The 26,125-nt window shown below is 40.7% G+C and overlaps 1 protein-coding gene across 2 annotated transcripts in view; it reads right to left on the bottom strand.

Moving 5' to 3' along the window:
• Positions 1–26,125, bottom strand: part of LOC124554993 (SCY1-like protein 2) — a 188,977-nt gene that overhangs the window by 91,188 nt on the left and 71,664 nt on the right. For both annotated transcript variants that reach the window (XM_047128732.1, XM_047128733.1), the window contains 3 exons: positions 13,346–13,561; positions 12,960–13,076; positions 7,557–7,699 (listed from right to left, as the gene is read on the bottom strand). In XM_047128732.1, coding sequence (XP_046984688.1) covers positions 7,557–7,699; positions 12,960–13,076; positions 13,346–13,561 — 476 coding nt within the window. The remainder of the gene's footprint in view (positions 1–7,556; positions 7,700–12,959; positions 13,077–13,345; positions 13,562–26,125) is intronic.

Genomic DNA, 26,125 nt, shown 5'->3' on the forward strand with positions numbered 1-26,125 from the left:
ATCTTAGAAGAAAGATTAAGAAAAGGCAAACCTACGTTTCTAGCATTTGTAGACTTAGAGAAAGCTTTTGACAACGTTAACTGGAATACTCTCTTTCAAATTCTGAAGGTGGCAGGGGTAAAATACAGGGAGCGAAAGGCTATTTACAATTTGTACAGAAACCAGATGGCAGTTATAAGAGTCGAGGGGCATGAAAGGGAAGCAGTGGTTGGGAAAGGAGTGAGACAGGGTTGTAGCCTCTCCCCGATGTTATTCAATCTGTATATTGAGCAAGCAGTAAAGGAAACAAAAGAAAAATTCGGAGTAGGTATTAAAATTCATGGAGAAGAAGTAAAAACTTTGAGGTTCGCCGATGACATCGTAATTCTGTCAGAGACAGCAAAGGACTTGGAAGAGCAGTTGAACGGAATGGACAGTGTTGTGAAAGGAGGATATAAGATGAACATCAACAAAAGCAAAACGAGGATAATGGAATGTAGTCAAATTAAATCGGGTGATGCTGAGGGGATTAGATTAGGAAATGAGACACTTAAAGTAGTAAAGGAGTTTTGCTATTTAGGGAGTAAAATAACTGATGATGGTCGAAGTAGAGAGGATATAAAATGTAGACTGGCAATGGCAAGGAAATCGTTTCTGAAGAAGAGAAATTTGTTAACAGCGAGTATAGATTTAAATGTCAGGAAGTCGTTTCTGAAAGTATTTGTATGGAGTGTAGCCATGTATGGAAGTGAAACATGGACGATAACCAGTTTGGACAAGAAGAGAATAGAAGCTTTCGAAATGTGGTGCTACAGAAGAATGCTGAAGATAAGGTGGGTAGATCACGTAACTAATGAGGAGGTATTGAATAGGATTGGGGAGAAGAGAAGTTTGTGGCACAACTTGACTAGAAGAAGGGATCGGTTGGTAGGACATGTTTTGAGGCATCAAGGGATCACAAATTTAGCATTTGAGGGCAGTGTGGAGGGTAAAAATCGTAAGGGAGACCAAGAGATGAATACACTAAGCAGATTCAGAAGGATGTAGGTTGCAGTAGGTACTGGGAGATGAAGAAGCTTGCACAGGATAGAGTAGCATGGAGAGCTGCATCAAACCAGTCTCAGGACTGAAGACCACAACAACAACAATGGACTTGGGCAATTCCAGCAAGACAACGAGACACCCCACATGTCCAGAATTGCTACAGAGTGCCTCGAGGAACACTCTTCTGAGTTTAAACATTTCCACTGGCCACCCAGCTCCCCAGACATGAACATTATTGAGCATATCTTGGATGCCTTGCAACATGCTGTTCAGAAGAGATCTCCACCCCTGGTACTCTTACAGATTTTTGGACAGCCCTGCAGCATTCGTGGTGTCAATTCCCTCCAGCATTACTTCAGATATTAGTTGATTCCATGCCATGTCGTGTTGTGACACTTCTGCGTACTCACGGGTGCCCTACATGATATTAGGCAGGTGTACCTGTTTTCTTTAGCTCTTAGGCGCATGAGCTGTTTAATTGAACAATAATAAAATAAATCTTCCACTGCATCACACTGTCACTGCACACAAGCATTATTCCACAGTAATGACCCTCTCGGAACATTAAACAGTACAGTTGCATTACATCCCTGTCCACTACTGATGTGATTACTAATTATTGCGTTGAAAAATTCTTCATTGTGAAACTGTGATGCTAGCTTGGAATCTGGGTTATTTTCTTTCATGGATCATAAATTTTTCTCACCTACCTTGCTGTTTATTTTATATTATTGCTGCTCACTTGTACATATGACAACATGACTTATTGCTGTGTTAGCTGAAGGAATAGGTATTGACTCGCAACTGTGAAACAAGGGAATGGTACAAAAACAACGTTACCTGTGACTGACGCACTTTATACACAGGTGTGCCCGTTTGAGGGTTAAAACTATTTTCTAGAAAGAAACGATCAAAATAGGAAAATATCCTTGGTAATCCATTCATTATCTTGTCCAAGAATATTACGACTATCTACCAATGTTTTAAGGATTAAAAACTTAACATCTATGAGGTGGTATATTGTAGGAATGAATGCCCTACAGCTCTGTACCTCTAACTCAGATTTGAAGCACCAAGGGCACAAAGTAGGTATAATATTTTTTCTTACTTTCTTGGCATGACTTTGGCTTTGGGAGGAATCTTCTTGCCTTTATCCACGGGAAGAACACACACACACACACACACACACACACACACACACACACACACACACACTGGCCAGCATGGATACAGTTCCTAGACAGTTTCCCACATCTGACAAGGTGCATACTGGCCTTGTACCCACATCAGTTACACAATTCAGAATTACTGAAAGAAAACTTTCTCACATTTTCCCATGGGATAACACTAGATGCAGACAAATGGTACACAAATTCCATCACAGGGGGGAGGGGGGAATGCTACAGGAAGGGCATCCGGCCACCCTCTACCACTAACAATGCCAAATCCAGATTAACATGCCGACTCATTGAAGATACAGGATAAGGCCAGTAGAAACAAGAATGAGTCTGTTAACCCCTTTGTGTCAACAGTTTGTGTCTTCTTTTTCCCCCAGAAGATGCTGGAGGAGACTAAGGTTTCTCTGACAGGGCCACCAAGTTGTTTTTCATCATTGCATAAGGTTTGGAGGGCAAGGGATCAGTTGTCTTCTTCAGGCAGGCAATTAATAAGGTAACGAGGCTAGAACCTGAGGCTGACAGTGTTGACCTCAGATGGGTTGTGTCAAAGGTTTCGATGCAATAATGTCGAAGCTCAACAAATGTTCAAAATGGAGGACTCTTTCACATTTGTTTCTGGCATCTTGTTACACAAATACTACAGTGTTTTATAATCACAGGTAGTCTTTCTTGTATGTGGGGCAGATTGCTAATCTAGAAGAATACCATCATGGAAGATTTGTGCATAAAGGTAACAGTTCACAAAGCATTCTATCATGCATTGCCCTTCAATAGTTCCTGCAGATGTTAAAGCAGGTTGATATACAACAAAACCTTACACCATTGAAGCAACTTATTTGTTGGGGGACAAAGAGTAGGGACCAGAAAAATTCATATTTTGTGATGAATGCAAAATGGATGCGAATTCTGCATCAAATTGTGAAATTACTTAACAGATACTGCTAGAGTACGGTGCGGTCTTGCATTGTCATCGACTAGAATGAAGTTGTCACTGACTTCATGTCTGTAGGGTCTTACAATCATTTGTACGACCTCTTGGAGGTATCAGGGACCAGTCAAATCGGCATAGATGGAAATTAGAGAGGTCTACCATCCCATCATGATTGCCCTCCAGAACATAACACTTCCAGTTGCAAACAGATAGACTTCCTGAACGTATCGACTTTCCTGGTGTTGCCTAGCACTTCTCCACATCCTGGCATGTTTAGTGTCCAGTCGCAAACCAGTCATGGTCTGATCAGCAAACATGACATTACTCCATTCTACAATGGTCCAATGTTGACGTGCAAGTGGCTGGGTCCTTTGTTGCATCGGTTCTACTGGTTCAAAGCTAAACTTCTCATTGGTCTTCTGGAATGAAAAATACCAGGATGCAATCTTCTATGCAATGCTTGATCTGAGATACAAATCCCTGTTGCCCGGGAGAAGTCATTTACAGTCTTTCTGGTAGTTGATGATGGGCACCTGTGAGCCGACAGTTTGAGGAAATGATGCTGCATTGGTGTTTTCATACAAGGATGACCACTATGATGTCTATTTTTCCCATTTCCCATTTCTCTGTACTTTCTCAATACCTTAGGCACACCTCTTTGAATGACATGTGACCGATTGGTGATCTTGCTGTGTATGGCCTGCTGAAAGTAAAGCCAATATCCTGACTGCAAAGTGTTGTACATCTCTACACAAAGTGTTGTACATCTCTATGTGGCATATTACTGCAGTGCTGAACACAAAGTGAATAAAGCTGCTGTTCATACTGGACCACTCACGATGTGCCGCCGCAGCAGCGATATGTTTACATGACTGGGAAACAGCCACAAAGGATGCCAGTAGTAAACACCGTCCAGTATATGGGGTCTAACTGGATAATGCATGAAGTGCCTGGGTCAAAGAGACCTCTAGTATCATAGACTAAATTTCACGACATTATTCCAAACTTTTGTTGAGCAGTGTACTTTCTCAGATATAGTTTGAGACAGCTTTATTTTCTGGGTATAAATACTGAAAATTTTATCAATTTTCAGTTAGGGTATTGTAAATCATAAGAACCTGTGTGCAAAATACGAAGTATGTACACAACGACGTATCAATGCGCTAAATGGTCTGGCACCATTTCAACTGTAGGCAGCTGATTGGTCTATTTAAGATACACACCACATGATGCAACATAGTACTGAGCTGTGGGACCTAGCATTTTATAACAAAGAAACTCGTACACTGGTTTGTTAGCTAAAGCTCAAAAGATGGTGTAACGCGGACATTTTTAACATGACAAGTTCGGTGGCGGATGTTTCGAAGTACGGTTGCATCAAATGCCGTGACAGGTCGGGCCTGAACTCATCGTTAACAATACTCTGCCTTAACAAGTAATTGCACAGCAGCTATCCTCGAATGCTTTGTGTTGTGTGTTCCCCATTGTTTTCTTTTCTTAGTTTGAAATAAGCGAAGCAACTAATCCTTGTCCATCATGGATTTCGATTATGGCCCTTACAACACCAGAAGAGTTCTGTGATCACTGTGAAAATGTGTCAGTTCTGCTATAGGCTGCTGCCCTACGAAAGGGAGGCAGGGCTCATTTCTCTGCAATGCTCTTCTGCCCCCTGGTGACCAAAATTCTAATTTGTTTATGTTCACAGCCATCTGCCACTATGGCCTATAGTGCCCACACACTGTGCTATAGTGATTCGAAAACAAAATTTAACTTTTTTGATTACACCAAAATTCTTCCCCTGTTAAAATAGTTACTGTACGTTTGGTTCGACTTCTACGCTAAGAGCCTTGTCAGTTCTATCTGTAGCATTGTCAAGCATGGGCAACACTGCTATAAATCCCCAAAAAGGCCGAAATTAATAGTGTGCAGATTTTGTAATCATCAAATTGTGTGAGAAAAGACAAATAATGTCCAGAAACACCTTAAATTGGACACAAATTCATTTCACTGATGGAAAAATGCTGTTGCTTTTCAACAGAAGAATCATTTTTGAAAGTTTAAATACAGGCAAATAAAAAAAACAGATGCCATTTTGGAAAAAAATAGGTGCTGAAGTTTCTTAAAAGCAAACATTCCAATCAAAAAGTTCCCAATAAACACTTTTTTTAACAATTTCAAAGAACTAAGGCTTTGTCTGTCTTCATTCACGTAGTGTGACAACCTTTTAAATATGTACGTGCAATCATTTACCAACAAAAACACAGATGCGAATTTCAACAAAAACAGACATAAATTTTGCAAAAAATATATGCAAATTTTGCCAAAAATAGACGCTAAATTTTCCAATCCCTAAACATCAGTATACAATGAACTTCACCACCTCACGTAAAACATTATAGTGATTCTTGAAATTTTCCTAGTTTAATGAGTATTGCCTGATGTTTCGGTATTGCAACCAGATGATGTTGACATATTCCTACGATAATTCGGCTGACAATCATTCAGTAATCTTCAGATAAGTATTTTACACTGGAGATTGCTGGTACACTTCACTAAGTTTACGTCAAAAATTGTTGTGGAGGCGCATGCATGAGCACCATCTGTCGAGTTTAGTGCCCTCTTTGAATATCAATCCATCTAAAGTGGGCAGGGAGATGCATAACTGTGACATTGCTTGCACACACTCTGTATACTGCAGGCCCCTGGAGTTAAAATTCATGTGTCAACATAATAAAGTTTTCACTACAAGAGTGATTAGTTTTATTTCTGAAGATATTAAGGAAATCACTGGGTCATGCATCTTATCCAGATAAAAACCATCACCACAGCTGAGTAAGTATTCTACAGAGTCCTTAATAATTCAATTCCAAAAGGAACTTATTGGGACCAAGATTTCTGTGGCAGAGTAAGTTATGGAGTGTCCTGAGGAGATACAATGCTTGGCTACGGCCAACTTCCTGAGCTGCAAAACGCAAGTGTTGCAGTGAAGATCAATGCACATTTCACAGTCTGATCAATTTAGGCTTTGTCACACTGGCATAGTATTCTCTAAACACCAGACTTCCACAAACCCAGATCACCCTTTACCAAACCAAGAAGAGCAGGTCTTCAGGTAATTCTTCCTCTAATGTTAAAATAGTTACTGTACGTATGGTTCTACTTCTATGCTAAGAGCCTTGTCAGTTTTATCTGTAGCATTGTCAAGCATGGGCCACACCACTATGAATGCCCAAAAAGACCGAAATTAATAGTGTGCAGATTTTGTAATCATCGAATTGAGTGAAAAAAGACAAATAATGCCCAGAAACACCTTAAATTGGACACAAATTCAGTTCACTGATGGAAAAATGCTGTTGCTTTCAACAGAACAATCACTTTTGAAAGTTTAAATACAGGCAAATGAATACAACAGATGCCATTTTGGACTTGAAACAGCTTCTCCTCCTCTTGATCTTGTGAGTGATCACAGTTTTTCCTCCTTAAAGCTATGCTTATCTGATGTACAAAATATCCATAACATTTGAACATAGACTGTAGGTATTCCAGCTCCTTTTCAATGCTGTCTCTACCAGACATGCAGTGTAACCTGTGCACCAATGTTTGAAGGATGTCCATGGTTTGTGAAAGATTGTGGCAGGCTGTTGGGTGAACCAAAGTACCACAAAACTGGTACAGACCCCACACGGAGAGTAGACAGAAAGTGTCAGAATTGTTGAATTATTCTTCTCTTTTCACCAGTTACAACTTTTCAAACTCTTCTCCAATGTCTTCAACAAAGAGCGGAAATTTAGCTGCAGTAAGGAATCCTGTCAGTTCTATAGCACACAAAATATTTGGGAAATTGTTTTGCTCCCTTCTCTTATGGTATTGTTCCCACATTGTTGCTCAATAGGGGGGTAGGGGGATACCAAGGGGTTGTAAATTCTTCATGCTGAAAATTTTGTTGCTGTCAAATGAGATGGTAATTTTCATGACGACTACACCACAGCAACAGCTACCTGGGATGATAACCACAGCCCAGAGTACCAGTGCCCTGGATCGGACAAGACTCTACACCAGACACACAGTTAATAGATCAGGCAAAAGCAGTGTCCATTGAGATGAGGTGAACTTCAACCAGAAGGGTACATTAAGGCCTCCATAATAGTCAGGCTATTGTGTTGTTTATCAGACACTTGCGTTTATGCATTCTGATGCACGGGGATTGGTAGTTTGACGGACAGTGATGGAATTTCACCACATGAAGTATCTTACTGCTGCCACAACTTCTGCTGAAGTTTCACAATAATAACATGTGACCAAACTTTAACCCAGTAACTTTACATAATTGAAGCAAGTAGTTATCTTTGGTTGATTCATAAAATTACTACAAATGTGAAAAGATCAAAGGAAGGTCATACACAAAAAATAAACACCTTACATACCTGTGTAATGATACACGATGCGGCAATGTAGGTATTATCTGGGGCAACCCTTTGTAGAATTGAGACTTCTGAAGATTGTCCCATTGGAACAAAGAATCAAGGTATGTAAGTGTTTTTACGCCGACATCTTCAAAGTAACTTATCTGCAAAACAAACACAACAAAGAAAACAAAACAAAAACCATTCACTGTATGACTTGGATGTCATAATATAAACAATATACAGTATAACATAGTCATGTAACTTAGTGTAAAAAGTTGGACTTCAAATCTGTATCGCTGTTTTTATAATTAATTCCATTCTTGCCACAGAATAGCAGACCTGTTGTGGGATGTGTTTCGCACTCAACTATGGAACCTACTCCAGAATACAACATTGACACACTTCAGACAGTAGATTTACACTCCATGACAGGATACTGAAGTAATGTTGTCAGCAAAGGAGGGCCATTCCATGATATTACCAAGACAGCATGAACAAGTTGCAGTAGCATAATCTGCAGCATGTTCTATTACAAGTAGAGATATGAAAAATAGTTTTTACCCTTACAAAAAAACTAATTTTGCAGTAAGATGGTGAAGGGATCTTTCTTTATGATAAGATATGAAGTTGTGAGAAATGTAAAGGAGAATGATATTACTTTCCTTACTCTCAAACAGTGACATATGTACAATCTCCAAAGCTCTTAGTGAGGATTCGGCAGTTTTGTAAGAAATTCTATGAATTTTGTTGATCATTTGGTACAGAACCTTACTTATGTAGAACAACAAAATTTTTTTTCCACTAGGTATCAAGATGTTGGCTAGTACATAATGTTTCTTCCTCTATAAATTCTGCGACCAGTTACAGATTTACAATAACATACCAGGGGTGGACTAAGGGCCAGGGCAGGGGATGGGACAGAAGCAGGAGTATGACAGGAACTCTCAAGTTCTTGCAAGAGGAGGATGAGGAGGAGATCAGTGTTTAACGTCCTGTCGATGACGGCGTCATTAGAGATGGAGCACAAGTTCGGATTAGGGAAGAAAATCAGCCATGCCCTTTCGAAGGAACCATCTCGACATTTTCCTGAAGCGATTAACGTAAATCACGAAAAACCTAAATGAGGATGGCCGGACATAAGTTTGAACCGTTGTCCTCCCAAATGAGAGTCTAGTGTTCTAACCACTGCGCCACCTCGCTTTGTAGTTCTTGCATGAGGAGTGGCATTTTCTAAGTACAGTGATATGATAAGTGTGTCAGCAAGCATTTAGTTAAAATTCCCTCATTATGAGAGGAACAGGAAAGTGCCTTCAGAATCCAGTCACCAAACTATCAAAGGACAGTGGCCTTACAAGTGGTATCATATGCTACATCAGGGCCAAAGTACACACTTATTGCAGTGCCTACACTCTTCTATGGGTGTTTCCAGTTTACGAACATTATTGAGATTAGCATGTAGCTTTCTGAATCCACAATGGAAAGAGCTAAAAGTTGCTGTATTTGATCAGTGACAGTAGTCACTAGTAAGCAGAGTTATCAGTCTCAGCATCTATAACAAAGCTCTCACTTTTCATACAGCAGTTAACCTGCTGACTTTATTGCACACATCTTTGGATGATGTACACAGTACCTACAGTCTTATATTCTGTGTTTGTCCTTTTCACACACTTAATCCTTACTGACTGTGTGAAAATTAATGATTGTTACGGATTGTGCTGGAAACTTAGCACTAAAGACATATGTCACAAGAAGTGCTACCTGTTTCTGCCTCAATACTAAAGAGCCAAAGAAACTGGCACCCATGTCTAATATCATGTAGGTCCCCCGCAAGCACGCAGAAGAGCTGCAACATGACATGGCATGGGCTCCACCAACGTCTGAAGTAGTGCTGGTGGGAACTGAAACCACGGCTGTCCATAAATTCATAAGAGTACGAAGAGGTGGAGATCTCTTCTGAACAGCACGTTGCAAGGCATCCAAGATATGCTCAATAATGTTCATGTCTGGACAGCTTGGTGGCAAGCGGAAGTGTTTAAACTCAAAAGTGTGTTCCTGGAGGCACTCTGTAGCAATTCTGGACATGTGGGGTGTCTCGTTGTCTTGCTGGAATTGCCCAAGTCCATGGGAATGCGTAATGGACATGAATGGATGCAGTTGTTAAGATAGGATGCTTAAGTACGTGTCACCTGTAGGAGTTGTATCTAGACATATCAGGGGTCCCATATCACTCCAACTGCACACGACCCACACCATTACAGAGCCTCCACCAGCTTGAACAGTCCCCTGCTGACATGCAAGGTCCATGGATTCATGAGGATGTCTCCATACCCATACACGTCTATACTATCAATACAATTTGAAACGAGACTTGCCCGACCAGGCAACACATTTCCATTCATGTGTCAGTGTTGATGGGCAAAGGCGAGGCATAAAGCTTTGTGTCGTGCAGTCTACTAGGGTATGTGAGAGGGCCTTTGCCTCCGAAAGCCCATATCGATGATGTTCTGTTCAATGGTTTGCATTCTGACACTTGCTGATGGCCCAGCACTGAAATCTGCAGCAATCTGTGGAAGGCTTGCACTTCTGTCACGTTGAAAGATTCTCTTCAGTTGTTGTTGGTCCCATTCTTGCAGGATCTTTTTCCGGCCACAGCGATGTTGGAGATTTGATGTTTAATTGGATTCCTGATATTCGCGGCAAACTTCTGAAATGGTCATACAGGAAAATCCCCACTTCATCACTACGCCGCAGATGCTGTGTCCCGTTGCTTGTGTGCTGACTATAACACCACATTCAAACTCGCTTAAATCTTGATGACCTGCCATTGTCATAGCAATAACCGATCTAACAACTGTGCTGTAATCTGCCTGTTTAGATATATCTATATTTAAATATGAATTCCTAAACCAGTTTCTTTGGCGCTTTAGTGTATGAACTCAGTTAGCACAATGAGCCTAAGTTACCACCCATTGCTATTCACTGGTAGGAAGCAACAAACAAGCAAGCAAAAAAACATACATACATACATACATACAAACGAAACAAAGAAGCCTTTTAACCAATCTTCCTTGGCTGATAAAACACACCACTAGTGTTTTTTGGTTCAGATTGTTCAGTTTTAGATCTATTGATCCTTGTTTTGGACTTCCGCAGGCCACCAAACTCCACAGAAATGAACATTATTGAGCACATCTGTGATGCCTTGCAACGTGCTGTTCAGAAGAGATCTCCACCCCCTCGTACTCTTACAGATGTATGGACAGCCGTGCAGGATTCATGGCGTCAATTCCCTCCAGCACTACTTCAGACATTAGTCGAGTCCATGCCACTTCGTGTTGCGGCACTACTGTGTGCTTGCGGGGGCCCTACACAATATTAGGCACATGTGCCAGTTTCTTTGGCTCTTCAGTGTATGATGCTGTGGAATCATCTAATGCATCTGAACAAGTAGGTTTGTCTTCAGTCAAAGGTGAGTAACTGACTGTAACATGGTTGTGAATGTCTCACATCCATACTTTTTAGACCAAGCCCGAGCATAGCTCAGGTTAAAACTTTGTGTTAAAAAGAGCGTACCTCAGAATAGGTCAGGCCAGTACTTTCCTGATGCTCGAGGCTTCTATCACTTGAAAACTGGACTAATTGCGTACGAGAACAATGTCGGACATCTCGCTACCAGTCCCTTACTGGTGCTGCCTTCTGTTATCAATTTCTAGAATTATTTCAAAAGAAACAATAGTGAATGTAACAGCTCTTGTCACGAATGGCCGAGCTAGTATGATGACACTGATGTAATTTTGTGCATGTACTTCTTAGGTTTCACAGTTTGCTGTAATTCTGCTACAAATACGTCATGTTTGATGAGTGAGCAAGAAATTTTGGAAGCTAAAAAGGAAGAAACTGCTCAATAAACTCACCTTACACTTTTTTTACCCTTTTTTTTTTTTTTTTTTTTTTTGAAGGATAATTATATTTTCTGTCACCATTAATTTGTAATCTATCACCGAACTAAAGTAAATGTGAAAAATACATTTGACACTTATTCTGTTTTTAATATGTATTACTGTTTAAGCTACATCAATTACATATAAGCCAGTAATGCTTTAAATAACTGCATAAATGGCTCGTTTCCTAGGCCTGATATTCTTCTAACTGGCCAGTCTCCAAAGCAATAAGGACTTAGTTGTCCCCATACACCTTCATAACAGATTTGAAAAATTATCTGTAGCTGGGGCATTGTCTGGTATCAAAAAGATGCCTGAGCAAGTTTCCACAAGTTGCTTCATTTGTTGGGACTGACAAGGAGGGGGGGGGATCCAATGTTAGGTAGGTAATGGAGTCCCCTCCCACCCATCTCAGTAAACTAGTTAGGTTGAGAGATGTGAAAGTGACCCTATTGGCAGCTACTGAAGATGTGGGATACAGCCAGTAGCATGTTGTGGCTCTTGCAGGTACCAATGATATTCAGAAACTATCCCCAATTCCTTTCAACATCTGGCTTGCATGGAATGAAGCCTTGTTGATGGACTGAAGCAAAGTTAATATAAAAATATTCTTTGGTTTGGAACAATGTGGGGGCTTAAACCAAATATTCTGTGAATGCTGTAATTATCTATAACACAAATTTCCTGGCATGAGTTATCTGGCTGGAAAGTGTATGACCACCCTAAAACAAATAAAGCTTAAACTGCACACAGGAACCATCCTTTTACTCAAAGAAGAGAGCAGAGTACATGCTGTGTGTGCATTTGGGTTTTTTAAATGAGCGGAATCCATCTGTGTATCTTTCAAACATGTTTGGCATTCCTCAGAGAAATGAGAACATTGGCCAGTTAATTTCACATGTTATTTTAGAGAGAGAAATTAATAAGTGCTCTTTCATAAAAACAATTAAAGGTTATAAATAAATAAAACATAAAGAAAGTTTGTTACTTTCCTCAGTAACTTTCTGCTTTAACAGAGAGAATAGTGTACATCTAGACAGATACTTTCTGAAGAGGGAGACAACAGTTCGAGGTAAGCTGACTCTCAGCTTAACTCAACCTGTTGTCTCAGTACTTAATGGTAAAGAGTGCATATCATCTCAGTAAACTGCCCTCATTGTACACATTGGCAGTCTGTGTCAGCACAGTCTCAGATTTCAGGTATAAAACAACACTGCAAATGTTGGCAGTTTTGGCTACTAAGTTTTCTAAATTTGCTGTAGAATATATATTTCATCAGTCCCTAGCTGTGCACTGTCTACGCTTTCTACTAAATTTTCTTGATACCTTACACATAGAGCATCAAGTACTCCATTCATGTGTGGCTACATTACAATTTCTCCAAGTCATTTACCTTTTACAGGCCATTGTAGTATCTACATCATCAAAACCACAGTTGAAGCAGAATACTAAAAAAAGATTGTTGGTGTGCTATTATTACCTTCACAAATTGATGGGCATCCGGTCGTATTTCTGGAGTCACATTAAGCATCATTTTTACGTATGTCCTTATCCCTTCTGGTACACAGCTGATTTTTCCTTCAGAAAGCTGTTTTAACTGAGACAAAAAAAAGATCATGGGATTTTGCAAGACAATTTTAACAACTCTTTCTATTTCTACTCAATAAATTGAGGATAATGAACTTATATTGGCATGTCAATTATGTAATTCATTAATTAATTGATTAGTCAGTCAGCTATGGATACTGAAAGTTTACTTTATAAATTTCAAAGAAAGAAAAATGTGCATCAATTTCATCTTTTATAAAAACCAACATATATAGAGAGAGCTTACAAAGGTAATTACAATACAGCAAACACAATTACCTCAGAACAGCTTTTTTCGAACATGTGCCATTCTTCCTTGTTAGAAAACAGAGGCTGTCCTTTATTATATACTGAAATTATCACTTGGCCAACGGAATATATATCACTAGCAGGGGAGCATGAAGAACTTAGAGCGTACTCTGGTGCCAAGTAATCTAAATTGGGTAAGGTGTATGGGTGATGACTATATGAATAATCTTTACATGGCCAAAATGGCTGAAAAAAAAGAAAGAAAAAATATACACCACTATGATTAACAAATACATAAAGCTGTTAAGAGTAACAATATCTGATTCACTTAAGAGCAAAAGAAGCAATACACGAAGAAAAGGAAAAACAGTGATCACAAGACAAAACAGAATAATGGTTATTAATATTTTAAAAAGAATCATGTTTGTAACAAATGTCCCATGTTGCTAAGCAATTACATAAATCATTAATCATCACGGTATTAATATAGAACTGCAGGGAACACACAGTACCTGTCCAAGAACTAACAGGGGTTTTAATGTTGCATTACACTTCATACAAAATACATTCATTCAGTCTTGTCTATGCATTTAAAACATATAATTCATACTGCCCCATTTAGTAATTTTAATTTCATTCATCATCAGATATAATGAATGTTTTTGGAAAGCCTGCAACTTTGTCTTTGATTACTTAAATAATAGAACACGTCAATAGTTATTTTTATTCAAGTATCGCATGGGTACCACTAACACAACTGACTTCCTAATTATTAATTATGCTTTACATTCTATTTTTATACTATTTTAATGTAAATATTGTGAGAAATGAAGGAAGAAATGAATATATTTAAGGATTTACCATAGTTATGTGACAGAGGTGATCTGGCAGGTAGAGCACTAGGACCCTAGTCCTGGAGGTCTCGAGTTCAATATCAGATACGAGCAGGTATCATTCCCGCTCCCCCCCCCCCCCCCCTCCAAGATGGCCCCGGATATACTCAGCCCACTAGCAAATGAAAATCAGTAATTCTCCCTGGGGTAAAAGACAGCTGGGGAGCTTCTAGTGCTGTGGCGAAGAAAGTCTTAACTCTATAGACTCGGGCCAACACCATAGTCACGAACTTTCACAACAGACTTAAACTGTTTTTTATATAGTTATAATATAATGTTCCCTGCCGCCGTTGGATAAGCAGCTGCAGCAGCAAGTCGTATAACCCTAGCTTACTTATTTGTTACATAGTTTAATTCTTAATTTCTTTGTGTGTTTTTGGGTACTTGCATTGTTTAATTCATAAATTTCGGGCGTATTATAGTATTTCAGAGTTGTAGCATCGCACTTTAGTGTTTACTTCGTAGATTCTTACTTAAATTGCGTGTGAGTTTCGTACAGGAGGTGTAATTTCAAGTTTTAGTTACTGTAATCATAAATTCAGGCAGATTGTAGCGCAGTCGTTAGGCATTTGTACAGGTTAGTTAACACATTCTTTTTGTGTTTCCCTTGCGTTATCTAGGCACTGACTCGTGTTTCAGTAACTGTTGTTCAACATCGATTAGAATGGACAGGGACTGTGATTGCTGTGTTCGGACAAAGGCTGAGTTGGCATCCCTTCGCTCACAGCTGCAAGCGGCGCTGACTTCGGTCACGCAGCTTGAGGCTGTTGCCAATGGACACCACTGTGGGGGACCGGACTTGGGTATCACGGAGATGTCAACCTCGTCCCGTCTATCCCCAGATCGGTCTGCCGCTGTGGTTGCCCCGGTTGCTGCCTGCAGTGGGGCTGAGCCCTCGCCTGTGGTTGATTGGGAGGTCGTTCCAAGGCATGGCAGGCAGCAAAAGACGTCCACGGAGGCTGATCAGAAAGCCTCCCCAGTGTGTCTGACAAACAGGTTTTAGGCACTGTCTCTGGCTGAGCCAGATGCAGCTGCCTGCCCTGTTTCAGAGGATGATTCTCAGTCTTCAAGGTCCAGGTAATCACAGAGGGTGGGCTTATTGGTAGTTGGGAGCTCCAATGTTAGGCGCGTAATGGGGCCCCTTAGGGATATGGCGGCTAAGGAGGGGAAGAAATCCAGTGTGCACTCCGTGTGCATTCCGGGTGGAGTCACTCCTGATGTGGAAAGGGTCCTTCCGGATGCCATGAAGAGCACAGGGTGCAGCCAGCTGCAGGTGGTGGCACATGTTGGCACTAATGACGTGTGTTGCTTTGGATCTGAGGAAATTCTCTCTGGATTCCAGCGGCTATCAGATATGGTGAAGGCTGACGGTCTTGCTTACGAGATGAAGGCAGAGCTCACCATCTGCAGCAACGTTGACAGAACCGACTGCGGACCTTTGGCGCAGAGCCGGGTGGAGGGTCTGAATCAGAGGCTCAGACGGTTTTGCGACTGTGTTGGCTGCAGATTCCTTGACTTGCGCCATAGGGTGGTGGGGTTTCGGGTTCCGCTGAATAGGTCAGGAATTCACTACACTCAGCTAGCGGCTACACAGGTAGCGGAGGCTGTGTGGCGTGGACTAGGTGGTTTTTTAGGTTAGGAGGCCTCGGGAAAGTACGGGGTGGGCTGCAATCTCAAAGGGTGCATGGCAAACACAGGACGTGCTTGGATCAAGGAACAGTCGGAATTGTAGTTATAAATTGTTGTAGTTGTGCTGGGAAAGTCCCTGAGCTTCAAGTGCTAATAGAAAGCACAGAAGCTGAAATCGTTATAGGTACAGAAAGCTGGCTAAAGCCTGAAATAAGTTCTGCAGAAATTTTTACGAAGTCTCAGACGGTGTTCAGGAAAGATAGATTAGGCAGAATTGGTGGAGTGTTTGTGTCTGTGAGTAGTGGTTTATCTTGTAGTGAAGTCAAAGCAGATACTCCGTGCGAATTAGTATGGTTGGAGGTTATACTGAACAGCCAAACGAATTAGTATGGTTGGAGGTTATACTGAACAGCCAAACTAAGTTAATAATTGGCTCCTTCTACCGACCCCCAGACTCCGATGATATAGTTGCGGAACAGTTCAGAGAAAATTTGAGTCTCGTAACAAATAAATACCCCACCCATACGGTTATAGTAGGTGGGGACTTCAACCTTCCCTCGATATGTTGGCAAAAATACTTGTTCAAAACCGGTGGTAGGCAGAAAACATCTTCTGAGATTGTCCTAAATGCTTTCTCCGAAAATTACTTCGAGCAGTTAGTCCACGAACCCACGCGAATTATAAATGGTTGCGGAAACACACTTAACCTCTTAGCCACAAACAATCCAGAGCTAATAAAGAGCATCATGACTAATACAGGGATTAGTGATCACAAGGTCGTTGTAGCTAGGCTCAATACTGTTTCTTCCAAATCCACCAGAAACAAACGCAAAATAATTTTATTTAAAAAAGTGGATAAAGTGTCACTAGAAGCCTTCGTAAGAGACGATCTCCATTCCTTCTGAACTGACTATGCAAACGTAGACGAGATGTGGCTCAAATTGAAAGATATAGTAGCAACAGCAATTGAGAGATTCATATCTCATAAATTGGCAAGAGATAGAACTGATCCCCCGTGGTACACAAAACAGGTCTGAACGCTGTTGCAGAGGCAACGGAAAAAGCATGCGAAGTTCAGAAGAACGCGAAATCCTGAAGATTGGCTAAAATTTACAGATGCGCAAAATTTGGCACGGACTTCAATGCGAGATGCCTTTAATAGGTTCCAAAATGAAACATTGTCTCCAGATCTGGTAGAAAATCCGAAGAAATTCTGATCGTATGTAAAGTACACAAGCAGCAAGACGCAGTCAATACCTTCGCTGCGCAATGCCGATGGAACTGTTACCGACGACTGTGCCGCTAAAGCGGAGTTATTGAACGCAGTTTTCCGAAATTCCTTCACCAGGGAAGATGAATGGAATATTCCAGAATTTGAAACACGAACAGCTGCTAGCATGAGTTTGTTAGAAGTAGATACCTTAGGGGTTGCGAAGCAACTCAAATCGCTTGATACAGGCAAGTCTTCAGGTCCAGATTGTATACCGATTAGATTCCTTTCAGATTACGCTGATACAATAGCTCCCTACTCAGCACTCATATACTACCGCTCGCTCACCGATAGATCTGTACCTACAGATTGGAAAATTGTGCTGGTCGCACCAGTGTTTAAGAAGGGTAGTAGGAGTAATCCATCTAACTACAGACCTATATCATTGACGTCGGTTTGCAGTAGCATTTTGGAGCATATACTGTTTTCAAACATTATGAATCACCTTGAAGGGAACGATCTATTGATACGTAATCAGCATGGCTTCATAAAACATCGTTCTTGTCCAATGCAGCTAGCTCCTTATTCGCACGAAGTAATGGCCGCTATCGACAGGGGATCTCAAGTTGGTTCCGTATTTATAGATTTCCGGAAAGCTTTTGACACCGTTCCTCACAAGCGACTTCTAATCAAGCTGCGGGCCTATGGGGTATCGTCTCAGTTGTGTGACCGGATTCGTTATTTCCTGTCAGGAAGGTCGCAGTTCATAGTAATAGACGGCAAAACATCGAGTAAAACTGAAGTGATATCAGGTGTTCCCCAGGGAAGCGTCCTGGGACCTCTGCTATTCCTGATCTATATAAACGACCTGGGTGACAATCTGAGCAGTTCTCTTAGGTTGTTCGCAGATGATGCTGTAATTTACCGTCTAGCAAGGTCATCCAAAGACCAGTATCAGTGGCAAAGCAATTTGGAAATGATTGCTGTATGGTGTGGCAGGTGGCAGTTGATGCTAAATAACGAAAAGTGTGAGGTGATCCACATGAGTTCCAAAAGAAATCTGTTGGAATTCGATTACTCAATAAATAGTACAATTCTCAAGGCTGTCAATTCAACTACGTACCTGGGTGTTAAAATTACGAACAACTTCAGTTGGAAAGACCACATAGATAATATTGTGGGGAAGGCGAGCCAAAGGTTGTGTTTCATTGGCAGGACACTTAGAAGATGCAACAAGTCCACTAAAGAGACAGCTTACACTACACTCGTTCGTCCTCTGTTAGAATATTGCTGGGCAGTGTGGGATCCTTACCAGGTGGGATTGACGGAGGACATCGAAAGGGTGCAAAAAAGGGCAGCTCGTTTTGTATTATCACGTAGTAGGGGAGAGACTGTGGCGGATATGATACGCAAATTGGGATGGAAGTCATTACAGCAAAGACGTTTTTCGTTGCGGCGAGATCTATTTACGAAATTTCAGGCACCAACTTTCTCTTCCGAATGCGAAAATATTTTGTTGAGCCCAACCTACATAGGTAGGAATGATCATCAAAATAAAATAAGAGAAATCAGAGCTCGAACAGAAAGGTTTAGGTGTTCGTTTTTCCCGCGCGCTGTTCGGGAGTGGAATGGTAGAGAGATAGTATGATTGTGGTTCGACGAACCCTCTGCCAAGCACTTAAATGTGAATTGCAGAGTAGTCATGTAGATGTAGATGTAGTTTAAGTATCACCACCAGTGGATATCAAGATGGATGCAGATGAGCTGACGTAGGTATTGCAGCAGAACAGTGCAGAACACTTTTACGGGGTGTGTGCACAAAACATTACAGGGGAAGAGCCACTGATCCACGTGTTTACTTGCTGGCAGCAATACGCCTGGCCCAGTTGTTCTTACATGGACATCAATTATCTCAGATCTGACCTTCACCTCACATTGTGCTCTGTATTCCATGTGCTTAGTTTATTCTGTCACACGCACCGGTCATATTGTGTTTGTTCTGTGCTCATATCTACTTAGTGTTTGGGCACACTGCTCCCCCACAGACTGCCTTGCATGGTGAGCTTCGTTCCCTCTTCCTGGGTTCAGCTCCCTGGGTTTGTAGCCTGGCCACTGTCAGCTAGTATAGTAATATTTTGTGTTGACAATGAAATTTTGCGGCGTTGCCTCAACATGCCGTATTGGTGGCAAGCCAGGTTCCTGCAAGAAAAGGGGCTAGTTCTTGCTGTACACCCAGGCGAGGTGTATTTTCAGTTCAGTTGATAAGGCTGCCTTGTTGCTGTCCAGAAGGAATGCAGGACTGTACGATATTGTGCAGAATGTCAAGTGCTCTACCAATCCTGAGAAACATAACTTCGAGGACCTGTGTCTGTTGCCCTCACAGTGTTTAGGTCATCAAAACCATGTGGTGGTGGCATGTTACAGTTTAACCAACACCACAAGCACCTCAGGCAGTTGTATATGGCATGGTTGGCTGACCTCCAAGGTCCCCTGCACAGGTGTTGGTTTGAGTGTTCCCAATGTGCTATCTCATATGTGGACTCACTAATTACGGACATGATTGTCTGGTTAACATCCAACCGCAAGGGGCAAACTAGGGATATTGGCTTTGCCCAACCCTTCTTTAGCTGAAGTTGCTAAGATTGTGGAATCACATGAAATTACAGCAGCAGCAAAGCCACTGTCTGACAACTGGCAGGTGACAAATCCATACATGCATGATTAACAGCTACCTGGTGCCCAGTGGGGTCAGCCAGGCAGCCTTGCCTTCCACTGTGCCATTATGAGTTAATGCCGGAGACAAGTCAAGTTGGGTTCAAGTCAATCACAGCAATGTAATCCAGCTTCCGGAATTTCTCATGCTCTCAATGTAGCTCTCCTTCCACACATTTCTGATCAGTGGACAAGTTGATGACTTCTGAAATTGACCATATGGAATGTGAACTATTGCCCTCCTTCCCCCAGTCATTGGTTAATGAGGCCTTGCTCCTGTCAATGCCAGCACACCAACTGTTACCCCAGCCTCTGCAATCTTTGCCCCTGTGACAAGGCCAAATGCATTGGTTTTGTCTCCTTTAGTGGTCAATCTGTTGCTGAGAAATCATACAAAACAGAAGAAATATTTGAAGAAATTAACTGATTTGCTATCTAGCTTGTCATTTAGAATTTCCTCTCCTGACTTCTCATGCACAAAAATTTCCAGTTCGTCCATTAAACAATACTGCATGTGATTTCTGGAAGTGATGGAGTTTCTTAAGACCTTCTTTTATGTTTATGGATGAGTGCCCAGTATTTTTTGTTTGTGTTGCTATGGCTGATTTATGAACAGGTTGTGTGTGCAACACTTAACATGTTCAGTGTATGAAGTGTGAAAATTCCTGCCACTCTGTCCTACATAGTGGCTTGAGCAAGTTTTACATGTGACCATATATATGCTGACTCTCAGAATTTATCTGTTTTATTTTTTATGGTGTGAACTAATTTCTGTAGCAGTTTGTTGTTTGTGGAGAAGGCTACTTTCACTTTTCACTTTATGTGACCTAATAAGTTTATTTTTTAGGAAACTTCACATAAAAAAGATATCTGGCATTTTATTGACTGTATTATTAGTTTATCCCATATAGTGAGGAATATATTTCTGTTTTGCTACTTGTCTCTGCAATTTGTCTGTCACTGTGCTGAGGACATCATTAGTTAATGCATTTTTATGATGTCCAATTCCTTCTCCATGTTCTCTCTGTTCAAAGAGAATTTTGACAGAAGAATGCTGAAGATTAGATGGGTAGATTATGTAACTAATAAGGAGGTAAAGAATAGAATTGGGGAGATAAGAAATTTGCGGCACAACCTGAGTAAAAGAAGGGATCAGTTGGTAGGATACATTCAAGACATCAAGGGGTCACGAACTTAGTATTGAAGGAAAGTGTGAGGAGTAAAAATCGTAGGAGGAGACCAACAGATGAATACGTTAAGCAAATTCAGGAGGATATGGTGGGGTGTGGCATTGTCTTTTTCCTGTATATCTCAAAAATGTGCTTGTTGTGATTTTCTATGCATAAATCTAGGATATCAATGCTACTACTTTTCTGCTTTTCTGGTATTCAGCAGTAAAATTTATTTTGTTGTGCACATTATTAAAGAAATTTATAATGGTTGTGGTTTTTTTTTAAGCAGGTGTCTCAGCTGCAGCATATTTTCAGTTCTAGGTGGCTAACTAAAATCTCTGCTGGCACTTCAGATATGGATGACTCCACGGCTAGTCCATCTCGTAGTTGATAAATATTACCACTGAATACAAAGTAATTTTAGCTGAGGATTAGTTCTACTAACTCTATAAATTCAATTAATTCAGTTTATGAACACTTTTTGTGCTTTATTAAATTGTTCTTTGTAACTGCAATGGCTGATGTAATAGAACAGACACTTTTGATTACAACATAATATTGTTTGAAATTCTACAGCCTTTTAAAGCAACTGAAGTCTTTCAATCTTTGGATGGCCAAGGTGGTTAGACTGTGAAGCAAGCTGGGCTGAAGTTCTTGTCCGGCACAAATTTCCATATGTTACTAGTAAATCATATAGCTGTCATACAACTGTATAAATAATTTGTGAATGCATTTCATCATTTAATACGGCTGTTCAAAGGAACACTGCATCTAACTGTGCAGATATTGTAAAATACAGACGCTGTCCTACTACATTTTATGCCAAAGCAAGGCAATGTGGAGAGTAAAATAATGGCTCTCCCTGGGCAGGAATCACGCAATTTGTGAACAATCACTATGGGACATAAGACACTGGGAAATATGGAAGTTTGGGTCGGTCCTAACTATCTGCTGGCATGGACAATACAGATAAGGTAACTGCTTACTTAAAGTGGGAAATCCAATACTTTGCCTAACCAGTAGTCAATTTCAGTTTCTTATTCCTCTGATAAGATGGAATCATTTGAAACACATCATTATAATACATTGATATTTATTTTGACAACTTTCTAATGTTTTTTTGTTTGTTTTTAGCCCATTCAGAACTACAAGATGGAATTGAAACTTCCTGGCAGATTAAAACTGTGTGCCCGACCGAGACTCGAACTCGGGACCTTTGCCTTTCGCGGGCAAGTGCTCTACCATCTGAGCTACCGAAGCACGACTCACGCCCGGTACACACAGCTTTACTTCTGCCAGTATCTCGTCTCCTACCTTCCAAACTTTACAGAAGCTCTCCTGCGAACAGGTTCGCAGGAGAGCTTCTGTAAAGTTTGGAAGGTAGGAGACGAGACACTGGCAGAAGTAAAGCTGTGTGTACCGGGCGTGAGTCGTGCTTCGGTAGCTCAGATGGTAGAGCACTTGCCCGCGAAAGGCAAAGGTCCCGAGTTCGAGTCTCGGTCGGGCACACAGTTTTAATCTGCCAGGAAGTTTCATATCAGCGCACACTCCGCTGCAGAGTGAAAATCTCATTCTGGATACAAGATGGAATTGTTTATGTTTTTTTAACTCAGTGACGTGTGTTTTGGGATGTTTATGTCAGGAACATAATTAAGTGCTGCAGTCTTGTCTTTAAGAACTCAAACTAACAGTGAATTTACTTGGCTAGGATTTATGGATTTATTGATTTTGCTCTGCATGTTAAAAATTTAATACTATTACTTTGCTTCTTTCTATAACTTTTATTTACATTCTGTGCTAAGAAAAATGAATTTATTAAGTCTGCTTTGTGATTTGGGTGCTTACTCATTACATTTTTATTTCATTTTGTGTGCAGATAAAAATGCCTGGAAAATGGTTTTGTCTTTCTGGCCCTTTTGCTCACAAGCTTCGCTTCATAAACAGGCTCTTCAACAACACATCATTGCTCTTGGAGCGGCAAAAATCTGACAGTCAAAGGTCAGAACACAGTATGTTGTTCCTGAACATAGTTTATTGTTGTGGATATACCTGAAACAAGAAACTGGAGAATCTCGCCCAGCAGCTCAGCAGACATCCGAGAAATGGGCTTTGGCATTTTACAACTACAGGATAATGAACTAGTGAGCAAATAATCCATTTTTTTTTTAATGCAGTGCAGTTGAAATACTGAGTGTCTAAATGGAAGATATCCAAAATAAACACACTATAACTCACAAAATATTTATCTTATATGTTTATGGCTTACAATATTTCAAAAACATCTTCCTGAATTTCATGCTGTCAATAGATATCAATATGAGACCCCCTAATACCATGACAAATATCCAGACAATATTCCACCTCATCCCATGTAGCTTGGAGCATGTTTGGTGTAACTTGCCGTAGCATCGCTTATGCAGTCTTTCAGGTGCTGAAGACTTTTTATCTTAACCTTGTGGACTGTTTTTTACATAATACAACAAAAAATCAAAAGGGGTTAAGTCTGGAGACCTAGTAGGCCCAGCAATTGGCCAACCTCCGCCAATCCATATTGTGTTCCCTGAAGCCGAGTCTGAAAGATAGTGGAGCTCTGTCCTCTTGAAAGACAGTTTGATATGGTAGTTGAGGGAGGGCATATTGTTCCTACATATCTGGATACAAAACTCCAATCACTGTTCATTGAAAGAAGAATAACACCCAGATCAGTATGTTACTCATTAAGGTGGCCCACACTTTGACTTTTGGGGTTTCCCCCCTCTCCAAATCACATGCGAGGTGGATTTTCATCACCTCGTATTCTACATTTACATCTGCTTACAACTCCACTAACATGAGACGTTGCTTCATGAGAAAAATACACATGTTGGAGATAGCCATGTGACACATTAATCCTTTGTAGCATTTCTAATGCTTGGTTCATATGTGCAGCTTTGTCATTAGGTTTTATTGTGTGAATCATTTCAATCTTTTACATTCTTGGGCACTGTGTGAATCATCTGAATCTTTTACATTCATAGGTACAGTCTTTTGTACAACACATCACACATTGTTGAATATGGGCTCTGTAACTGCAAACTAGCAGCATGAGCAGATTTATGCAGGCTTCATTGAAATGCTCCTTTAATACGATCAAATTTTCTTCGGAGGTCCATGGCTTTCCAGGAGATGTAAAGGATTACCCGTGGTTATCATTTCATAGTTCCAAAAATCAAACGCTTTTCCTCATAGGCAGTTGACAGCCATACTGGATTCAAAAATGTCGTCATACAGATGTGACAGGTTGCAACTCTGTTAAGCCAAAAAACACATTGATCCTGCTCTTGTACTGTTGCCATTTTAACTGCGGACAACAGGAAATGGATTACCTTGCCAACCATGAAAAACAAAACTTTCAAGACTCTTTCTGTAGTTACATAACTTGGCTGCATGTACATACATTAGTCAGCGAGATGTTATACTTTTATTCTGGATAATTTCAAATGGACACCCAGTACATTACTGTGTTTCTCAGGTGAATGGCTCTGCTACCTCTGAAACATTGGACTACAAAGCAGATATCAAGCAGGGTAGTGCAGTAGTTAGTACACTGACTTACATTTGGGAGGACAATGGTTCAAAACCACAACTGGCCATCTTGATTTAGGTTTTCCATGATTTCCCTAAATCAATTAAGGCAAATGCGAGGATAGTTCCTTCAAAATGGCATGACAACTTTCCTTCTCCACCCTTCCCTAATCTGAGCTTGTGCTTCATCTCTAATGACCTCATTGTTGACAGAATGTTAAACACTAATCTCCTCCCCTAAAAAGCAGATCCGCAATCATCTAAAAGATTTTCTATGATAGATGTTGATTCCACTGACTAAATATTATTAAAAGTAGCACTAGAAGGAAGATTCACATTTAATGTGCCACTGGCAATGAGAGCATTAGAGAGCAAAAAACTGTAACAGGTCGCAGATGGGGGCAATAAATGACCTGTAACCTTTTCAAAGAAACCAATCTAGCATTTACATATAAGAAAGTTTAAGGAAACTTGGGAAAACCAGGCTCCTTGGCCTTTCTTTTCCTCTATTCCCAAAATTTCTTCATTCTTTCACTTTTTTCCTTTCTGTCCTCCTCAGAAATGTAACGTGTGGATCACCTTGCTAGTGGTTTTGCTGCAAAGGACTTTCAGCTGTTGACCTTCCTTCTGAATTCTTCCCTGTTTTGGATCATCTCTAGTTTAATAGCAGTTTCTTGTGCATCTCTTTTGACCTCTTCTTCTAACTTAGAGGTGAACTGCAATGATGGGATGTAATTTAAGGTTTTTCAGTAAGTCAGTGCTTGTCTATTCTTGTTAGGTGTCCTGAAAATTTCAACTGTGATTTTCCACATTGTGTCCGTTAATTGTTCAGTGCATGTCTGGAACTTTGTTTTTCCTATTCTTCCAAGTTCCATCAACAATTGTCTGTGATCCCACAATTTTCCTGAGAATCCTCCTTTCCTTTTTCTCAAGTTCTTCCAACTCTTCCTTTTCATTTACAGGGTGGCGTACGAAATGTGTTAGCAATTGTTTCTTTCACAATTTACAACACACATTAGATATCCCACTGGGATCTCTACAGTACTACCAGCAGAGCTTGGAAAAACAAATGAGTTACGAAATGACGTGTAATTCACGATACTGCCGTTAGGAGACTAGTAAGCAGCAATGGCTGACAATGGAAGACTGACGACACAGCAACGATCGGCAATTGTGTTACTTTTTCATGAAACGAAAAGCCTTGTTGAGACTCAGAGGCACTATCGACACCAGTTTAACACACGATGGGTCCCTTGCAAGAAGACCATCGACATGTTGTATGATAAATTTGTACAGGAAGGAACAGTATTGGAAGCGAAGCGACCTCGGCCTTAGCCTGTTTGTTCGCCGGAGAATATTGAAGCAGTATGAGCTGCTGTACACAGAAGTCCCAGGAAATCGTGTAGAAAGGCAGCAGTGCAACTGGGAATATCCAGACACTCCGTTCAACGCATTCTTAAAAGTGAGGATTACAGCGTGGGCAGCAATTTCCAGTCACGGACTTATTGGACCCTTTTTCTTTGAAGAAACTGTGAACAGCGAGCGTTATTTGAGCACGCTTCGCAATAGCTTCATTCCACAGCTTCTTGCTACTGCCTTGCCCTTCAACACGCAGTGGCACATGCAAGAT

This window comes from Schistocerca americana, chromosome X (assembly GCF_021461395.2).
Source record: "Schistocerca americana isolate TAMUIC-IGC-003095 chromosome X, iqSchAmer2.1, whole genome shotgun sequence".
Lineage (NCBI taxonomy): Eukaryota > Metazoa > Arthropoda > Insecta > Orthoptera > Acrididae > Schistocerca > Schistocerca americana.